General features: G+C 46.4%; 1 protein-coding gene across 1 annotated transcript; it reads right to left on the bottom strand.

The window, feature by feature from the left end:
- Positions 1 to 7,531: 7,531 nt before the first annotated feature.
- Positions 7,532 to 21,055, bottom strand: LOC136610357 (olfactory receptor 5P66-like). The gene is made up of 3 exons (XM_066589589.1): positions 20,246 to 21,055; positions 18,582 to 18,650; positions 7,532 to 8,467 (listed from the first exon to the last, which is right to left on the bottom strand). Exons 1-3 carry the CDS (start codon positions 21,053 to 21,055, stop codon positions 7,532 to 7,534), a joined length of 1,815 nt encoding a protein of 604 aa, XP_066445686.1.
- Between the last annotated feature and the right edge of the window lie 323 nt (positions 21,056 to 21,378).

Genomic DNA, 21,378 nt, shown 5'->3' with positions numbered 1-21,378 from the left:
TATAGCAGTTCCGCCCACTGCTCGCCTCAGACACACACTGGCAGAGATTAGGGAGGGTGCTGTTCCAGCTGTTCCTGCTATAGGGAGAGTGTTAGGCTAATGTCAGCGTCTTCAAGAACCCCAACGTTCTTTCTTAGGGCCACATCTTACCGTCTATTACTGTTGTGGCTGCTAGGAGTAGTTTTGCACCAATTGTTATTTTTCATCTTGGGCTCTGCAGACTATTGCGTTCTCAGTCTGCAGCCAATTATACAGAGTATAGGGGAAATACTGGTGAGGCAGGGACAGTGCTAGTGTAGAATCCAGTCAAAAAGCACCCCAAAAAAGCTCCTGCTTAGGGCTACCTGTGACCGTGTGCATTACTGTTGTGGCTGCTGTGAGTCGTAGTGGCTCACTATTAGCCAGCTTGGCCTTTCTGCAGGCAAGCGTATAATTATTTCGGTGTGCGCTACAGTACTGCTGTCAGCCTCCAAGTGCAGGCCAATAATTGCCTCATTTTTTACAGCGCTCTGTGCGTCCCGTAAACTTCACGCACAGCGTACGGCCACAGCTGCTGATAGGGGGGAAGGCATATACACGCTATCTAGGCTGCTGGTTTTTATAAAAAAAAAACTGAAAAAAAATCCTCCTTAGGGCTACCTGGGACCGTGTGCAGTTTTCAGCGTGGCTGCTGGGAGTTGCAGTGGCTCACTATCAGCCAGCTAGGCCTTGCTGCAGGCAAGCGTATAATTTTTTGAGCCTACAGTGTGCGTAACATAACTGCTGTCAGCCTTCAAGTGCAGGCCAATAATTGCCTAATTTTTTACACCGCTCTGTGTCTGCTGTATTCGAAATACACCATGCTGAAGGGTAGGAGTAGGCCTAGAGGTCGTGGCCGTGGACGCTGGCGAGGACGCGGAGGTCCAAGTGAGGGTGTGGGCACAGGCCGAGTTCCTGGTCCAGGTGGATCGCAGCCGGCTGCTGCGGGGTTAGGAGCCAGGCAAGTTTCTGGGGTCCCCAGCTTCATATCACAATTTTGGGATCCACATCGTAGACCTTTATTACAAAATGACCAGTGTGAGCAGGTCCTGTCGTGGATAGCAGAAAATGCATCCAGTGATGTATCGACCACCCAGTCTTCTACGCTGTCCACTGCTGCAACTCTGAATTCTCTCGCTGCTGCTCCTCCTTCTTCCCAGCCTCCTCACTCCATGAAAATGACACATTCTGATGAGCAGGCAGACTCCGCTGTCCTTGGCCCCATCCAGCAATGTCTCTCAGCGCAGGGTCCAGCGCAAAAGTGAAAATACGCCACCACGCACCCGCACGCTCAAGCATTAAACGTGCACATTGCCAAATTGATCAGCCTGTAGATGCTGCCGTACAGGCTTGTGGAAACGGAGGCTTTCAAAAACATGATGGCTGCGGCGGTCCCACGCTACTCGGTCCCCAGTCGCTACTATTATTCCCAGTGTGCTGTCCCAGCCCTACACCAGCACGTCTCTCGCAACATCAGTCGTGCCCTCACCAACGCGGTTACTGGGAAGGTCAACTTTACCACGGACACGTTGACAAGTACTGTTCGGCAGGGTCACTATATCTCCCTGATGGCACATTGGGTGAATTTGGTGGAGGCTGGGACCAAGTCAGAGCCTGGGACCGCACACGTCCTACCCACACCCAGAATTGCGGGTCTTTCCTCGGTTCTGATATCTGTCGCGGTCTATGCCACCTCCTCTAAACCCTCCCCCTCCTCCTCCTCCCACAATGAAAACATTCTTAGCAAATGCTTTCGCTTTGGTCCGTCTTGCGCCGGTCCAAGAATTTCAGCTCTAGTGGCACAATACGAACGCCCCCGGACGTCCCTCTTCATCATGGCCCCAGTTCCGAAAACTAACAAAATAGAACCGGGGTCCTATTCCATTATTCCTAGCTGAAGCATTCAGCCGATCGGTAGAGCAATAGTGGAATACCAACTTTAACATGGGCGGCGTAGTGGTATCCCAATGTTTCAGAGGTTGGCCTACATTATTACTACAGAAATTTTACTGGGGTCTGCCTGCCTGCCTATACTTCTGCTACAAGAAAGTTACAGCAGTCTTCCTATACTGCTGCCACAAGGATGTTACTGGGGATGCCAATACTGCTGCCACGTTAATGTTACAGGGGTCTGCCCATACTGCTGCTACATAAATGTTACAGGGGTCTGCCTATACTTCTGGTAATGAAATGTTACAGGGGTCTGTCTATACTGTTATTACAGAAATGTTACTGGGGTCTCCCTAGACTTCTGCCACATAACTGTTACTGGGTTCAGCTTATACCTTTGCTACAGGAATATTACAGGGGTCTGTGTATACTAAGGGTGCACTAAGTCTTCCCATCGTGGTGTTCTACCTATCTGGCCCCCCAAAAAACCCCGACTGACTAGGGCATGGATTGTGGGCCGAGGCCAACATGTATTTTCTCTCACGTAATTTCAGCTATCCGGGGCACTGCAATGGGATTTCTTCATGTACCGTCTGTGTTCCTGCAAGCCACCCATGCTGTGGGTGCACACAGACTTGCCATAGCAAGGTTGTACCTGCTTGGCACTTTTATAAAAACCAAGAATGTCTAGGGCATGGTGTGTGCGCCGCAGCCAACATGTATTTTCTCTCACGTAACCTCAACTATCCGGGGCACTGCAATGGGATTTATTGATGTACCGTCTGTCAGTTCCTGCTAGCCACCCATGCTGCGGGTGCACACAGACTTCCCATAGAGGTGTTTTACCTGTCTGTCCCCAAAACACTGACAGACTTGGGTAGGGTGCAGAGTGCAGACGGTTTACCCCTCGGGTTGTTGATGAGGTATCCGACACCTAAACAGAATGAGTAGTGAGTGGCCACATGGAGTCCCCATTGCTATGTCACTCACAGCACCTTGGTCCGCACAAGGTGTTTGCTGAGACAGAGGCTGACACAGGGCCCGCTCACATACTTCCCACACCGAGTATTGCTGCATTGTGGAGATGTGTAGAAGTGCTGGGCTGGCATCTGAGTCCCCTTTATGCCCACGTTTGCAGTTCCTGACGGAGGTGGCACAGGATTGGAATGAAAATGGAACGTCAATTTGTCATCAATTCACAACAGCATTGTGGGCTATCACCCCCCCGCCTTTTAAAGAGGGTCGCTACCTGGCCCTGCCAACCCTCTACAGTGTGTGCCTCCGGTTCCTCCTCATGGCAGATGCACTTATAAATAAACATGAGGGTGGTGTGGCTATGAGGCCAGCATGTGGCATGAGGGCAGCTGAAGGCTGCGCAGGGGCACTTTTGTGTGCACTGCGGGTGCTGGGGGGGGGGGGGGGGTTGAGCAGCATGTAACCCAGGAGAAGAGGCAGCGGTATGTCCCACTTGCAGTGATTGTGCTTGGTTGGAGGTAGTGTGGTGCTTAGCTAAGGTGTGCCTTGCTAATGAGGGTTTGTCCGAAGTAAAAATTGTTGGGGGGGGCAGTCTTGCTGCTATTGTCACTTAATAATGAGACCTGGGAACCTGAGATGCAGCCCTGCATGTTGCCCCTCTCCTACCCTATCCGTATCTGTGTCGTTTCCCACACTTTCGTAGGTTTTGAAGATTTGCACAAATGAAAACCTTAGCGAGCATCGGCGATATACAAAAATGCTCGACTCGCCCATTGACTTCACTGGGGTTCGTTACTCGAAATGAGCCCTCCAGCATCGCGGAAAGCTCATCTCGAGCAACGAGCACCCGAGCATTTTGGTGCTCGCTCATCTCTAGTTACTGTTTTTTTTTTATACCTTTGCTACAGGAATGTTACAGGGGTCTGTCTATACTATGGGTGCACTAAGTCTTCCCATCGTGGTGTTTTACCTATCTGGCACAAATAATATGGTGACTGACTAGGGCAGAAATGTGGGCCGAGGCCAAGGTCCTTGGCGGGGTGAAACTCTCCCATGTTTGGGCACTCTGATTTCTTCCTGTGTAATACCATCTTTGTGCACTGACAGCATAGGTGAGCCCAAGGAACTCAAAGACTTCCCCTTGCAGTGTTGAGCTATCTGTGTGGGGACACATGGATTTCCCATTGCTATGTAACTCAGGGCACCTTTGGACACACAAGGTGGAGGCTGGGACCAAGCCTGGCCCTGGGCCCACTCACGTGCTTCCCACACAGACTATAGCGGGTCCTGGTCATGGTTTCTTGGCCTTGTAATGCCACCTCCTCCTCCTGCGTCGGGTCAGGGGATCAGCACTGAACATCATGTATTTTCTCTCGTGTTACCACAATTATCTGAGACACTGGTTTGGGCCAAAGAAGACAAGCGTTACTGCATTAATGAGACGTTCACAGCTGTACTAGCATTGGAGTCCGCTATATGCCCGTGATTGCTCAGGGTGTGGGTAGAGGCCTATGTCCTGGGGGAAATGCAACTGCGCCAGGTTGGGCGTGTGGAACTTGTTCCTGGTTAATCCAGTCTTTGGAGTGGTGAAAGCAACCGCAAATAATTAAATGAGACATTCACAGCTGTACTAGCATCGAAGTCCGCTTTATGCCCAAGATTGTTGAGGGTGTGGGCCGAGGTCCTTGGCGGGGTGAAATTTTGCCATGTTCGGGTGCTGTGATTTCTTTATGCGTAATACCATCTTTAAGTTCTTTGGGCTCACCTATGCTGTGGGTGCACAAAGACTTCGCATTGCAGTGTTTTACCTGTCTGACACAAACACACTGATTGACTAGGGCAGAAATGTAGGCCAAGGCCCTTAGCAGGGTGAAAGTCTGCCATGTTTGGGCACTGTAAATGCTTCATGTTTAATACTTTCCATGGGTTCCTTTGGCTCGCCTATGCTGTGAGTGCACAAAGACTTCCCATAGCAGTGTTTTACCTGTCTGACACAAATACACTGACTGACTGGGGGAGAAATGTGGGCCGTGGTCCTTGGCGGGGTGAAACTTTGCCATGTTTGGGCACTTTGATTTCCTCTTATGTGATACCATCCTTGTGCACCGACAGCATAGGCAAGCTCAAGGAACTCAAAGACTTTCGATTGCGGTGTTGAGCTATCAAACACCTACACAGAATGAATTGTGTGGGGACACATGGATTTGGGTCACACAAGATAGAGGCTTGGACCGAGCCTCACCCTGGGCCGGCTCACGTGCTTCCCACACAGAGTATTGCTGCATTGTGAAGTTGTGTAGAAGTGCTGGCACCTGAGTCCCCTTTATGCCCACGTTTGCAGCTCCTGACAATTTTGTGACGGAGGTGGCACAGGATTGGAATGATGATCGAACGTCAATTTATCATCAATTCTCAACAGCATTGTGGGCTATCGCCCACACTTTCAAAGAGGGTCACTGCCTGGCCCTGCCAACCCTCTGCAGTGTGTGCCTCCAGTTCCTCCTCATCCAGTACACGCTTATAAATAGACATGAGGGTGGTGTGGCTATGAAGCGAGCATGTGGCATGAGGGCAGCTGAACGCTGCGCAGGGACACTTTTGTGTGCGCTGTGGATGCAGGATCGTGCAGGTGGGTTGGACAGCAATTCCAGTATGTAACCCAGGAGAAGAGGCAGCGGTGTCACACGCAGGCAGTGATTGTCCTTGGTTGCAGGTAGTGTGGTGCTTAGCTAAGGTGTGCCTTGCTAATGAGGGTTTGTCCGAAGTAAAAATTGTTAGAAGGGGGGGCAGACTCTTGCCCCCATTTTGGCTTAATAGTGGGACCTGGGCGCCTGAGATGCAGCCATGCATGCTACCTTCCCTATCCATTTCTGTGGTTTTTCCATGACTTTCGGATGTTTTCCAGAGTTTCACAAGTCATGACCTATGCGGGGGATCGGTCCCATACAAAAATGCTCGAGTTGGCCATTGACTTCAATGGGGTTTGTTACTCGAAACAAGCTCTCAAGCATTGCGGAAAGTTTGACTCGAGCAACGAGCACCCAAGCATTTTGGTGCTCGCTCATCTCTAATAGTCATGCTTCACTCCTTGTCAAGATATTTTCTTGAAATACCTCCTCAAGCCCCTTGGGACATGTCCATAAGGATCTCTAAGAGGGGGAACACTGTTATTTACTTTACTCAGGTAACAAGTCCTGCAGAGTGTCCACAGTTCCAGCTGGTGCCTGTCTCCGGTCGCTCAGGAAGCGGATGCTATTTCCTTTTCTATTTCTACTCCATCAATGCTGCTGCTTCTTGTTCCTATCTGTTAGGACTAGTTGCTATAGAGATTGTTGTGTTATTTAAATTAGAAGCAACCATGAAACCCTTGCAAACAGATCAAGTTACCTTCTTGACTGGGTAATTCTTGCTGTGTTATTGATTCTGTTCTGAATTTACTGACCTTGACTTTAACCTTGTTCTTGGTTTATGCTCCAATTTTATAAATTGGATTTGTGAACATGTTGCTGCAATCCAACTATTGGTATTGACAGCTGGCTTGATTTCTCATATGCTATTTTAGGGCACGGTCACACGAGCGTAGGCGTATTTACGTTCGCACGTGCGCAGCGTTTAATCGCCGGAAAGAACGTTTTTCAGCGATCATGACCAGAGCTAGAAAGCGTATTATCGTTTGTTCCTACTTTGCAAACTATCTTTTCGGCCATCGAATATGCATTGGCGCGTATTTTGGTCGCGTATGTTCCGTCTTTTTTTCGGGTTGCCGTTTTTACGCGCCGTAAAATCGCCCGTGCGAACGAATACATTGGAAACCAACGCCTCAGATGGTCACGTTTATACGATTGGGCGCAAAAACACGCCGTTTATGCGCTCGTGTGAACGCACCCTCAGACTGTAAATTGTTTAAAATAGCATATGAGTTAGTTTCAATTTCCATTGAGATCTAAAGTAGGAAAAATCAACAGGGCACAAATCAGAGGGTACATGAACAGATAAATCCGGCATTACATGCAGTGTTGAACTAATAGACAAGGTTTGCGTTGTTGCGATATTTTCACTTTGACTATGTATGTATTCATGATCTGTGGATTCAGATTTATTTACACTTACATATTTTTATTTTTCTCTCTGAATACATTTCTAGTACATATAATATTTATTAACCTGTGGTGTGTATACAGTAGTTTGAGTATTTGTGCCATTGTTTTTATATATATTTTTTTCAATAAAGGATATTGTGGGAGTAAGTTTTCCTATAGGTACAGTATGTTTATTTGATGTACATGCTCCTATGTTGACTATATGCTCTAGTATAAGTTGTATGCTGGCATGTTTACTGATTGTGGCATCAAAGCAAATGTCTTCATACCAAGGAAATTGATTATCTCTATAGAGATTCTCTGCCAGTTTAAGTGGTATATTACCAGTATACCATTGTTTGGCCATGACTATTAACCCCCTAATTCCACTTAACATAAACTTAGATCCTGTAAATGTTGTGGTATCAAAAGCTAAATTTGCGCCAACCACAGCAGGAGTTGGCTGTGACTAATAGCTGGCCTCCCTCTACAATAGTTGATTATAAATTTATCCTAAACTCTTGATAACTGATGTATACTGTATATGTCTAAAAACCATTTAAATTGTTTTAGCCAATCAATTTGAAACCCTTAATATACAACATCTGTATGGCTTTCCTAATATCTTCATTTCTCAGGCTGTATATAATGGGGTTAATTAAAGGAGTAAACACAGTATATAGCAGTGATAGGATTTTACCAATGGTGACTGTACGTCCTTTGGTTGGTACAACATAAACACTAAAAAAAGTCCAGTAGAATATGGAGACCACAATGAGGTGGGAACTACAGGTGGAGAAGGCTTTATGTCTACCAGTACTTGATGGGATCCTTAAAATTGCCAACACAATATAACTATAAGACATTACAATGATTGTGGTTGGAATGAAAATAAGAGGAATACTTAGCAAAGACATCACCAAGTGGGTAATAAAGGTATCTGAACAGGCAAGTTCCACCAAAGGCACAATATCACAAAATAAATGGTCAATGATATTTGATCCACAAAAAACTAATGTTGCTATCTTTATGACATAAATTAAAACAATAGAAAATCCAAGCAACCAACAGATTATAGACAGTTTTGTGCAATATGTACTTGTCATGATGGTGGAGTATCGAAGGGGATTACAGATGGCTACATATCTGTCATAAGACATCAAAGTGAGGAGGAAACATTCAAATGCTTCAGGGGCGCATAAAAAATATAGCTGAGTGATACAGTCAACAAAAGTAATGGTCCCCCCATTATTCAGTAGGATGTGGAGTAAGTTGGGGACAATATCTGTTACCACTAAGATGTCACTGATGGACAGCTGTGAGATGAAGAAGTACATTGGAGTGTGGAGGTTCTTGCTGGTGGACACTAGGGTGATGATCAGGAGGTTTCCACATATTGTTGCACAATAAATTAAGGAAAGAAGACACAAAAGGGAAATTCTTAAACCTTGGTGGCTTCGAAATCCTAAAAGGAAAAACTCAGACACCACAGTCAAATTGTTCTCCTATAAATGGAACAAATAATAGTTATAGTTTAATAAAAATAGCAACATACAATATCTGGAGGGTTGCAAATTCATAAACTAGGCATAAATTATTATTTTTTGCTAAATAGATTGTAATATACCTTATTTTTATATGAAATAAACTATGACACAATTGTCTGTTACAATGATTAATATAAAGAAATAATGTATTTTTAGACTATTTGCACTGGAATTCTCATATCGGACTAAAGGCAGCATCTGAAAAGAGTTTATCAGTAGAGATGAGCGAGAAATCAGAGTGCCCAACCATGGGAGAGTTTCACCCCACCAAGGACCTTGGCCTCGGCCCACCTTTCTGCCCTAGTCAGTCACCATATTATTTGTGCCAGATAGGTAAAACACCGCGATGGGAAGACTTAGTGGACCCATAGTCTAGACAGACCCCTGTAACATTCCTGTAGCAAAGGTATAAAAAGACCCCAGTAACTAGAGATGAGCGAGCACCAAAATGCTCGGGTGCTCGTTGCTCGAGTCGAACTTTCTGCGATGCTCGAGAGTTCATTTCGAGTAACAAACCCCATTGAACTCAAGGGAAGGCGAGGTGCAACATGCAGGGCTGCATCTCAGGTTCCCAGGTCTCACTATTAAACCACAATAGTGGCAAGAGTGCCCCCACCCCCCCACCCCAAATCCTCATTAGCAAGGCACACCTTAGCTAAGCACCGCACTACCTCCAACCAAGCACAATCGCTGCCTGTGGGACACACTGCTGCCTCTTCTCCTGGGTTACATGCTGCCCAACCCCCCTGCACGACCCTGCGTTCACAGCGCACACAAAAGTGTCCCTGCGCAGCCTTCAGCTGCCCTCATGCCACACGCTGACTTCATAGCCACACCACCCTCATGTCTATTTATAAGTGCATCTGCCATGAGGAGGAACCGGAGGCACAGACTGCGGACGGTTGGCAGGGCCAGGTAGCGACCCTCTTTAAAAGGGGCGGGGCGATAGCCCACAATGCTGTAGAGAATCAATGAGAAATTAACGTTCCATCTTCATACCAATCCTGTGCCACCTCCGCCAGGAGCTGCAAACGTGGGCATGAGTTACATAGCAATGGGGAATCCATGTGCCCACACAGTATTTATTCTGTCTAGGTGTTGCATAGCTCAATCGACACCGCAAGGGGAAAGCCATCTGCACTCTGCCCCCGACCCAAGTCAGTTAGTGTCTTTGTGCCAGACAGGTCAAACACCTCGATGGGAACTAAATGTGCACCAACAGCATAGGTGGGTCCTAGGCAACCCAAGACCTGAACAATAAATAAATCAGAGCGGCCAAACATGGCAGACTTGCACCGCGCCGACGACATAGGCCTCGGCCCACTGCTTCAGCATGAAGCGGACTTCGATGCTAGTTCATCTGCGACGGGCTCATTAAATCAGTTAGCTTTCCTTTCACCGCTCCAATGACTGCATTAGCAGGAAAAAGCTCCCCAGCCCCAACCTGACGTACTTGCATTTCCCCCGGGACATAGGCCTCAGCCCACACCCTCAGCAAACGCGGGCATGAAGCGGACTTCGATGCTAGTTCATCTGCAACAGGCTCAGTAAATCAGTTACCTTTCCTTTCCCCGCTCCAGTGACTGGATTAGCCAGGGAAAAGTTGCACAGCCCCAACCTGGCACAGCTGCAGTTCCCCCGGGACATGGGCCTTGGCCAACAGCTTCAGCAATCATAGGCAGGAAGCGCACTTTCACTGCAACCAGGACATAGGCCTCTGCACAACCCCTCAGCAATCACGGGCCTATAGCGGACTCCAATGCTAGCGTAGCTGTGACCGTCTCATTGGCTCTGTCTCGCTCCTCTTGTTTGTCCCAATGCAGTGCCCCGGATAGCTGAGGTAACGTGAGATAAAATACAGGTTGGCTTTGGCCAACACTGCATGCCCTAGTCAGTCTGGCCTTTTTTCATAGTCACAGGCAGGTACAACCCCGCTATGGGAAGTCTGTGTGCACCCACAGCATGGGTGGCTCCCTGAAACCCACCGACGGTAAATAAATAAATCCCATTGCAGTGCCCCGGATAGCTGAGCTAACGTGAAATAAAATACAGGTTGGCTTCAGCCCACACTGCATGCCCTAGTCAGTCTGGCCTTTTTTCATAGTCACAGGCAGGTACAACCCCGCTATGGGTAGTCTGTGTGCACCTATAGCATGGGTGGTTCCCTGAAACCCACCGACGGTACATAAATAAATCCCATTGCAGTGCCCCGAATAGCTGAGGTAACGTGAGATAAAGTACAGGTTGGCTTCGGCGAACACTGCATGCCCTAGTCAGGCTGGGTTTTTTTCATAGTCACAGGCAGGTACAACTCTGCTATGGGAAGTCTGTGTGGACCCACAGCATGGGTGGGTCCCTGGAACCCACCAAAGGTACATAAATAAATCCCAGTGCAGTGCCCCGGATAGCTGATGTAACGTGAGATAAAATACAGATTGGCTTTGGCCAACACTGCATGCCCTAGTCAGGCTGTTTTTTTTTTCATAGTCACAGGCAGGTACAATTCTGCTATGGGAAGTCTGTGTGGACCCACAGCATGGGTGGGTCCCAGGAAGCCACCGACGGTACATAAATAAATCCCATTGCAGTGCCCCGGATAGCTGAGGTAACGTGAGATAAAGTACAGGTTGGCTTCGGCCAACAGTGGATGCCCTAGTCAGGGTGGTTTTATTTTTTGGGCCAGATACGTAGCACACCACGATGGGAAGACTTAATGCACCCACACTATGCACAGACCCCTGTAATATTCCTGTTGCAAAGGTATAAGCTGACCCCACTAACAGTTATGTTGCAGAAGTCTAGTAACAGTATAGACAGACCCCAGTAACATTTCCATAGCAGCAGTATAGACAGACCCCAGTAACATTTCAGTTGCAGCAGTATAGGCAGAGCCCAGTAAAATTTCAGTTGTAACAGTATAGACAGACCCCAGTAACATTTTAGTTGCAGAAATATACGCAGACCCAAGAAACATTTATGTAGCAGCAGTATTGGCAGACCCCTGTAACATTTCTGCAGCTGAAGTATAGGCAGACCCCTGTAATGTTAATGCAGTTACGCTCCTCTCCTTTGGCCCAAACAAGTTTCTCCGATAACTGTGGTAACACGAGAGAAAATACATCATGCGCATTGCTGATCCCCTGACCACAAGTGGGAGGAGAAGGTGGCATTACAAGGCCAAGAAAGCATGACCAGGACCCGCTATAGTCTGTGTGGAAAGTACGTTAGCGGGCCCAGGGTCAGGCTTGGTTCCGCACCTCCACCTTGAATTTTGCCTCCATGGGCAAAATCAAACCTTCAGATACGACTAAGAGCCAATGGTCAAAAGTAAAGCCACAGAACAAAAGTGGAAGCGACAACAGCTATGTGGAAAAGCTAGTATTTTCTGAGACAAGAGGGGCATTTGATAGCAATGAAAAGGATATTCTAGGTACTAAAAGTCTGAACTCCTCCTCATCTCAATCAGAAATATGGAAAGGCTTCATTCATATGTTTTCTGTTGACCATTTCAAAGTGTTAGCAATGCAAGTTTCTGGCTATACCATTCTTCTTTGTCAGGAATTACCAAAGATGATCACAAGTAAAGGCCTCATCAATCAGTCCAAAATCAGTCCGGGAGTATGTGGATCTCAGCTGGCTTGCTTCCACCAAGGATCGGTGCCTGCTGCCACTCTGCCCCGTGCCCTGCAGGGATGCTGTGTTCTATAGTCGGCTCTATTCCTACCTCAGCTGTACATTAAAATATGTAATTATTATCAGTACCAACAAGATTGAAGCCACTATTGCTCTACCGGTCAGCTGAATGCTTTAGCTAGGAATAATCGAATATGACCCGGTTGTATTTAGTTGGTTTTCGGAACTGTGGCCACGATTAAGAGGAACGGCCGGGGTCATTCTTATTGTGCCGTTTTAGTTGAAATTCTTGGACCGGCGCAAGATGGACCAAAGCTAAACCATTTGCCAAGAATGTTTTCATTGTTGGAGGAGGAGGAGGGGGAGGGTTTAGAGGAGGTGGCATACACCGCTGCAGATACCATAACTGAAGAAGAACCCGCAATTCTGAGTGTGGGTAGGACGTGTGCGGTCCCAGGCTGTGATTCGGTCCCAGCCTCGACCAAATTCACCCAATGTGCCGTCAGGGAGATATAGTGGCCCTGCCCGCCAGTACTTGTCCATGTGTCCGTGGTAAAGTGGACCTTCACAGTAACCGCGTTGGTGAGGGCACAATTGATGTTGCGGGAGACGTGCTGGTGTAGGACTGGGAAGGCACGCCGGGAAAAATAGTAGCGACTGGGGACCGAGTAGTGTGGGACTGCCACCGCCATCATGTTTTTGAAAGCCTCCGTTTCCACAAGCCTGTACGGCAGCATCTCCAGGCTGATTAATTTGGCAATGTGCACGTTTAATGCTTGAGCGTGTGGGTGCCTGGCGGTATATTTGTGCTTGCGCTCCAACGCTTGCGCTAGCGACAGCTGGGAGCTGCGCTGAGAGACATTGCTGGATGGCGCCGAGGACAGCAGAGTCTGCCTGCTCATCAGATTGTGTCATTTTCAAGGAGTGAGGAGGCTGGGAGGAAGGAGGAGCAGCAGCGAGATGATTCAGAGTTGCAGAAGTGGACGACGTAGAAGACTGGGTGGTCGATACATCGCTGGATGCATTTTCTGCCATCCACGACAGGACCTGCTCACACTGCTCATTTTGTAATAAAGGTTTACGATGTGGCCCCAAAAATTGTGATATGAAGCTGGGGACCCCAGAAACTTTCCTCTCTCCTAATCCCGCAGCAGCCGGCTGCGATTCACCTGGACCAGGAACTCGGCGTATTCCCACACCCTCACTTGGAACTCCACGCCCTCGCCCGCGTCCTCTAGCCCTACCCCTACCCCTCAGCATGGTGGATTACGAATAGAGCAGACACAGAGCAGTGTAAAAAATTTTTGAATTATTGGCGCGCAGTTGGAGGGTGACAGTGCTTATGTTACGCAAACTGCAGCCAGAAAAAAAATTACACGGAAGCCTGCAAGCAGGCCTAGCTGCGCAATAGTGAGGTACTAGAACTCCCAGCAGCCACGGAGTTAAATGCACACGGTCACAGGTAGCCCTAAGGAGGACCGCTGGGGTTCTTGTAGACAGGATTCCACACTACCACTCTCCCTGCCTCACCACTACTCTCCCTATACTATGTAGTACAGATTGCAGCCTGAGAACGCTATAGCCTGCACGCCTGATATAAAAAAAAAAAAAAGAGCAAAACTGCTCCCAGCAGCCACTACAGTAATGCACTAGGTCAGATGTGGCCCTAAGAAGGACCGTTGGGGTTCTTGGAGACACCAACACTCTCAGTATAGCACCAGCAGCACCCTCCCTAATCTCTGCCAGCGTGTGTCTGAGGCGAGCAGCGGGCGGGACTGATTTAAATACTCGGCGGTCATTTGATCTCACCAGCCACTCACTGCAGGGGAGTGGGATAGGGCTGGAACGTCACAGAAGGAAGTTGTAATGCCTTCCCTGCATGTCTATTGGCCAGAAAATGACGCAAAACTTTCAGGGAAGGAAATGGAATTGACTTGAGTATCGCGTGGTGCTCGTCTCGAGTAACGAGCATCTCGAACACCCTAATAGTCCAACGAGCATCAAGCTCGGACGAGTATGCTCGCTCATCTCTATTTATCAGTTATCCTCCTGTTTGCTTGGATCTCTTTGCACAATTAAATAACAGGCTAAATGGGTAATTTCTTTTAACATACATTGTGAGACCAAATTTAGACAGGAACCAATGTAAATGAAAAAAAATTAAATTAAATCACTTTGTGTATTGCATATATTGACTTGAAAAGTTCAATAGTGGTCAAATATTAAAAAAAATATATATTTGTTTTTTCAAAGTTAATGGTAAAATTTTCCTTTTGAATGGCAAATTTCTAACTAGACAGCAGTAAGAACAAGATGCCTAGTTTTGAATACAATACATTTCAGGCAGTTTGAGAGGAATCTAAAAAGTCTTCTTAATGTATGATGTTACTAACAATACTTACATCAGATATTTCTTTGCTTTTCATTTTCAAATTTCTGTATTACTTTTTATGAATCCAAATCTGTTGTGAAGAAATATCCCAGAGGAAATAGATAACATCACATTCATGTTGTGGTCGTTGGAAGCATGAATATAAGCCATAATGAGATTCAGTCAGCATATTTATATACAAAGAAAAGGAAGCTTGCCGGGTAGAACAAGTCTTGGGAGGATTTTGCCATCGTCTCATGAGTCACTTTGGTTTGATTCATTTAAGGAATGCAAATTAAAAACTATAATTATGAGATTGTTTTTAAAACACAAAATCAAATAATTATTTTTTACATTTGTATAGATAATGTGTAAAATGTAGCTTTTGTTAGGTGAGTTAAAGAAGCGCTTGCCAAAAAATGCTGGAGCTTAATAAATTAAGTTGATTTTTTTTTTTTATTTCAATGTAACTATTTTACTTTTGTATTTTGGTTTTGTAATAGACTTCCAATGAGCTAAGAGCACACAACCTTTTGGTCTAAGGGCTACTATAAATGTTTAGATGCTCAAAGTCTATGAATGCTTTTCAACCATTTTTTTTTATTAAATTGCAGGTATTTTCAAAAATGAAAGTATTTTGTTTGCCTTTTATTAGAAGTGCTGCCACAACTCTTTGTGATGTGTTTAAAAGGGCTGGTAGTCAGGCTCATTTGAATAGCTAAGCCAATCACCCTCCCCATCACCACTGAAGCAGAAATTGTAAAAGGAGTTGCCTTAGCTATTCAAATGAGCCTACCAGCTCAGCCAGGGCAATGCAAGATTGTCACTGACAGAAGTGGGAAAAAAACGATCTCTACAGATGAGCGAGCACACTCGTCCGAGCTTGATGCTCGTTCGAGCATTAGGGTACTCGAGATGCTTGTTACTCGAGACGAACCCCATGCGGTACTTGAGTCAATTGCATTTCCCTTCCACGCATGTTTAGCGCCATTTTCTAGCCAATAAACATGGGGGAAGGCATTACCATTTCCTGCTGTGACATGCCAGCCCTCTTCCCCCACAGTAGTGAGTGGCTGGCGAGATCAGGTGACCACGGAGTACTTAAACTGGTGCCGCCCACGGCTCGCCTCAGATGCATGCAGGCAGTGATTAGGGAAAGTGCTGAGGCTTATAAGAGGGAAAGTGTTAGAGTAGGATCCTGTCTTCAAGAACCCCAACTGTCCTTCTTAGGGCTACTCTTCATAGTGTGCATTACAGTTGTGGCTGGCTGGGAACAGTGGTGCAACAATTTTTTTTTAAGCATCTAGGCATGTGCAGGCCTTTATAGCTATACTGTTCTGTGTGTGCAGTGCATTAGGCAGAGTTGAGGGAAAGAGCTGATTATATAGGGAAAGTGTTTAAGTAGGATCCTGTCTTCAAGAACCACGACGGTCCTTCTTAGGGCTACTCCACATCGTGTGCATTACAGTTGTGGCTGGCTGGGAGCAGTAATGCAACCATTTTTTTAAACATCTAGCCCTCTGCAGAGCATTACAACTATAGCAGTTTACTCTCATCGCTAAATAGTACGCAAATATTTCCTGGCCCACTGCAGAACAGCATTTCACAGATACCATTCTATGTGTTGAGTAAAGTGGCCACAGTTATCAGCACAATCCACTGGCTGTATAGCTTTCTGCCACTGTGCAGACCGTCGCACAATACCCTTTCCTTGGGTGCGGTGATGTTGCCGCAGTTATTAGCACTGTCCACTGGCTGTATAGTTTTCTGACCCTGTACAGACCGTCACACAATACCCTGTCCTTGGGTGTAGTTAAGTAGCCGCAGTTATTAGCATTGTTGACTGGCTGAATAGCTTTCTGCCCCTGTGCAGACCGTCACACAATACCCTTTCCTTGGGTGCTGTGAAGTTGCCCCTGTTATCAGCACTATCCACTGGCTGTATAGCTTTCTGCCCCTGTGCAGACCGTCGCACAATACCATTTCCTTGGGTGCGGTGAAGTTGCCACAGTTATTAGTTATCATCTGTTCAGCATGTATGGGCTGTAGAGTAGGAGGAGGAGGAGCATCCTCCTAGTGAGGACAGCGATGTGTTGCATACTGTTACTCTGGCACACATGGCTGACTTCGTGTTAGGTTGCCTTTCCCGTGACCCTCGCGTTAGACACATTCTTGCCAACACGGATTGCTGGGTGTACACCCTTCTCGACCCATGGTATAAGGAGAACCTTTCCACTCTCATTCCCAAAGAGGAAAGGGGTATGAGAGTGATGCAATACCACAGGGGCCTGGTGGAAAACGTGATGCTAAAGTTCACATGTGACAGCGCTAGCGGTAGAAGACGCAGTTCAGAGGGCCAACTAGCAGGGGAGGCACAGGGATCAGGCAGCATGTCCAGCGCAGGCAGGGAAACAATCTCCAAGGCCTTTGCCAGTCTCGTGGCTCCCCAGCAAGACTGTGTCACCACTCCCCAATTAAGACTCAGTCAGAGGGAGCACTGTAAAAAGATGGTGAGGGAATACATAGCCAACCGTACCACCGTCCTCCGTGATGCCTCTGCTCCATACAACTATTGGGTGTCAAAGCTGGACACGTGGCATGAACTTGCGCTGTACGCCCTGGAGGTGCTGGCCTGCCCTGCCGCTAGCGTCTTGTCAGAGAGGTTGTTTATCGCTGCTGGGGGGATTATCATGGATAAGTGTACCCAACTGTCAACTGACAGTGCCGACATGCTTACCCTTATAAAGATGAACAAAGGCTGGATTTCCCTAGACTTGTCTTCTCCACCGGTGGAAAGCAGCGGATCCTAAAGAATCTTTTTGCTGCAACAGGAGAAAAATGCATCCTCTATCACCCCAAAAAAGGGGAGAATTAGCTTTGTGTATCCCTCTCGGATATAATTACTCCTCCTCCTCCTAAATCAGCATGTCATCGCGCTGAACTGCTAATTTCTATGCGGCCCAAAAGGCTCTGTTTAAAAGTTTTAAAAGTTTTTTAAGTTTTTAGAGTTTTAAAAGTTAAACTGAAACCAATTCTTGCGGAGGGCTGCCTACAGGCTCTGTAACAAATTAACCAATAACGAGCTGTATCTTCAAAAAATGTTTGTGGGTTTCACCTGCACGCTGCGTTCAGCAATTTTTCACAAATACAGTTGTACTCTTGGTACACCAATTTTTCAGGCCATTGCCAATACTGTTAGCAAACTAATTTTTCCGGGCTATGCCTATACTCTGGGTAAACAAATTTTTACAGGTGTTCACCTATACTATTGGTACACCAATGTTTCAGGGGTTCACCTATACTATTGCTACAGAACTGTTACTGGGGTCTGCCTCTACTCTTGCTACTTAAATATTACTGGGATCCGCCTGTACTCTTCCTCCAGAAATGTTACAGGGGTTCGCCTTTACTCTTGCTACAGAAATTTTACAGGGGTCCGCCTCTACTCTTGCTACAGAAATGTTACTGGGGTCCACCTCTACTTTTGCTACAGAAAGGTTTGAGGGGTCCGCTTATACCCTTGCTACAGAAATGTTACTGGGGTCCGCCTTTTAATAATAGGATCTAAGGAGAGAGTGGGTGATAGCCACTGAGATGCGATATAAATTTTAGTTGCCAAGCATATATGTTGTGACAGCTTATGTTGTTGGTTGTTGTAACCCAATAGTTTGTCATATAGGAGGCAGGGGTATAGGGAGAGGGGGGATATTCTGCACAGAACTCTGGAAATAAGTCTGGTCACCCGTCTCCAGAGCATTGCCACCAGCAGGCAGGTCCACCCTGTATGGGCCATCGAACCCAGGCTGTCATAGCCCCTAAAACGGTTCAGGGAAGTGGATGGGGAGTATTTGTGTATTACTGAGGGAACTAGATATGACCTATGTAAAATTTTTAGCGAGGATTCAATAAGAGTTACCTGGAGACTCTCTTTTGAGATGAAAGTACAGCAATGCTGCCATCGGGGTAAAGAAAGGGAGATGCCGAGATCTAATTCCCAGCGGAGCATAAAAGGGAGTTTGGTTTCTGATAGGGCTTTGTTCATGGTGGCATATAATGAAGATATCATACCTGCTTGAAGTCGGGACCAAATGTAGGATCTTTCAAAGGCCGTAGGGGTAACGGAGGGGCCAGTGGCGCCTAGCAGGGAGTGAAGAAAAATATAGATTTGCCTCATTTCAAACCATAAGTGACCTGGGATTGAATATTTATCGATCAGCTGTTGTGAGGTAAGGAGTTTGCCGTGTTGCATGAAATGGTAAAGAAGCGTGATGTGCCTGCTTCGCTATCACATAAAGCTTTCATCCTGTAGACTCAGGAAGAACGCCCTGTTGGGGAAAAGGGGTAGCAGCGGGGAAACGGCCGACATCAGGGCATATTTAAATTTGTTTTTCCTCCATATCAAAAACTGGTGATAGGTTAGTGGAGATAAGTGATGGGTATTTATAAATTTCCAATTTCTATCCCAAAAAACTGCCCCCAGGTCCCTCAGGGCCAAAAGAGAGGCCTCCAAGTTAACCCACAGAGGTCTCCTCGTACATGCGAATATAAGAGGGATTTGTGAAAGTTGAGTAGCTAAATAATATTTTTTCAGGTTAGGAACTGACAGACCCCCAACTCTTTTATGATAGTGCATCACTTTCTGTTTAATTCTGGGTCTTTTATTTCCCCATATAAAATGAAAAATAGAATTCTGCATTTCTTGCATATCTTTTGTAGAGACACCTATAGTGAGACATCTAAATAGATAAAGGAGACGGGGTAGAATTGTCATCTTAACCAAGTTGATGTGACCGATCCACGAGAGGGAGGGCTGGCTCCGTTTCTTCAGTTCTGCTTTTAGAGAGGCGAATAAAGGGGGGTAGTTCCATTTATATAATGCCTCTAGATTGGGGGTGAGTTTAATACCCAGGTAAGTAATATAGTGTGGGCAGGCATTAAAGCCAAAGTTTAATTCTATACGTTTCTGAGAGTGCAAGGGGATATTATGGAATAGGGCTTCCGTTTTGTCCATGTTTACTACCAGTGTTGAGACTTCTGCAAATTATTCTAGGGTTGCTATTAGATTTGGTAGGGAAGTAAGGGTCTAGATAGAGTGAGGAGAATATCATCCACAAAGAGGCTAACTTCATGTTCTGTGCTCCCTGCTACAACACCTGAGATGTTTGCTTTTTTTCAAAAAGGGCTGGAGATAAAGGGCATCCTTGTTGTATTCCTCTTTGGACCGATATTTTATTAACTATGGAGGAGGGGAGTTTTAGTTCTGCTGAGGGAATTGAATAAAGGGCACGTAGCGCTGTGACAAAATTCCCTTGGATACCTGCCTTCTCCAGAGTTGCAAAAGAGATAGTCCCACAAGAGGCTGTCAAAGGCCTTTTCAATATCCAAGGCCACAGTTATAAGTGGGGTTTTATGGGGATTTGAGTCAGAAACACTCTTTTCTCCCTGTCCCAGGCCTCTCACTAGCAAAAGCCAGACTCCTACTGTACACTGATGATGGGCAATAACCCGGAAACAGCTGTATGTACATGGGGTCTGGCTTTGCTTTTGATTCCCAGTCATTGTAGCAAGACTTGTATAAAAAGTCCCACTTTGACTCGAAGGAATGCTGCCTTTTAGTAGGTGGCACTGTGGAGGATTTATTCCATCTCCCTTATATGGGGATTTGAGACATGGATAACGTTGAGGACTTTTCTAATGTTGTCTGTTGCCTGTCGGGAAGGGATAAAACCAACCTGATCTTTGTGGATCAGTGTGAGAAGGAAGGCGTTTAAACGATTAGCCAGGATACTGGTCAATATCTTGTAGTCTAGGTTTAGTAATGAGATTGGTCTGTAGTTTTTGGCTGAGGTGTGGTCCTTGTTTGGCTTGGGAATAACCGTTATATGGGCCCTCAGGAGCTCTTCAGGCACTGTCCTTCCTGATAAGATGTTGTTGTAGAAACGTGTTAAAGGGTGGGAGAGGGAGACCTTGAATTTTTTATAGTACAGAGCCATCAGACCATCAGGACCTGGGGCTTTGCCCAGTTTTAGGAGTTTAATAGTCTCCTCCACTTCTTCCACTGTAATGTGTTGGCCGAGACACTCGTTCTGAAGATCTGTGACTTGTGGGAGAATAATATTCTTCAAGAAATCCTGAGGAGCAGAGGGGGATTTCTGGGATTTGTATTTATATAGATTATTATAGAAGTCGTAAAAAGGGTGGGCTATTTTATCTGGGTTCGAGGGGCATGACCCATTTTCTGCTCTAATAGAGTGAACAGAGTTAATCCTTTCCTTTGCTCTGAGTCGCGCTGACAGTAGTTTATCTGGTTTGTTTGCAAGTTTGAAGTAAATGGACTGCGTCCATTGAAGGGCCCTCTCCGCTTGAGTTGTAAACAAAAGGTTGATCTGGAGTTTTGTGTCCCTTATGTTATGGATCAGAGTTAGACAAGGGCGTTGCTGATTAGCCACTTCCAGCAAAGCGGGACGCCTCTCCAGGGCCAACAGGGCCTGCGTTTTCTCCCTCTTTTTAATGGAGGCTATCCGGGAAATTTGGCCTCTCATAAAGGCTTTGTGTGCTAGCCCTATCCAAATGAGCTGTGTGTCGTTGTTGTTGTTGGTTGACATAAACACCGCTAGTTGTTCCGAGATCTGGGCAGAGGTTATGGATCTTTCAGTAGAGACTCATTAAGTCTCCATCTTCCATGGGTAGGTCGGGGGAAGTGGCCAACAAAATGTGTTAGAACGATGTCATGCTCTGACCAAGCGCAGGGAATATGTCACATCTGTGCAAGGGTGGGGAGTAAATGGGTGGAGACCAACGCCCAATCGATACATGAGTATGCTTTATGAGGAGCTGAGAAAAAGGTGTACCCTCGCTTTGCACT

Source organism: Eleutherodactylus coqui, chromosome 2, assembly GCF_035609145.1.
Source record: "Eleutherodactylus coqui strain aEleCoq1 chromosome 2, aEleCoq1.hap1, whole genome shotgun sequence".
NCBI classification, from domain to species: domain Eukaryota; kingdom Metazoa; phylum Chordata; class Amphibia; order Anura; family Eleutherodactylidae; genus Eleutherodactylus; species Eleutherodactylus coqui.
Note: the sequence above shows the minus strand (reverse complement) of the source record. Positions and strands in the feature narration are given on the sequence as shown.

Excerpts from the sequence above, each read along its gene's own strand:
- LOC136610357 (XM_066589589.1), bottom strand. The coding sequence starts at position 21,055 with ATGAGAGGCCAAATTTCCCGGATAGCCTCCATTAAAAAGAGGGAGAAA. Across the intron at positions 18,651-20,245 it reads CACTGATCCACAAAGATCAG|GCGCCACTGGCCCCTCCGTT; the intron begins GTTGGTTTTATC and ends ACTCCCTGCTAG. Across the intron at positions 8,468-18,581 it reads TTGGTCCCGACTTCAAGCAG|GAGAACAATTTGACTGTGGT; the intron begins GTATGATATCTT and ends TTCCATTTATAG.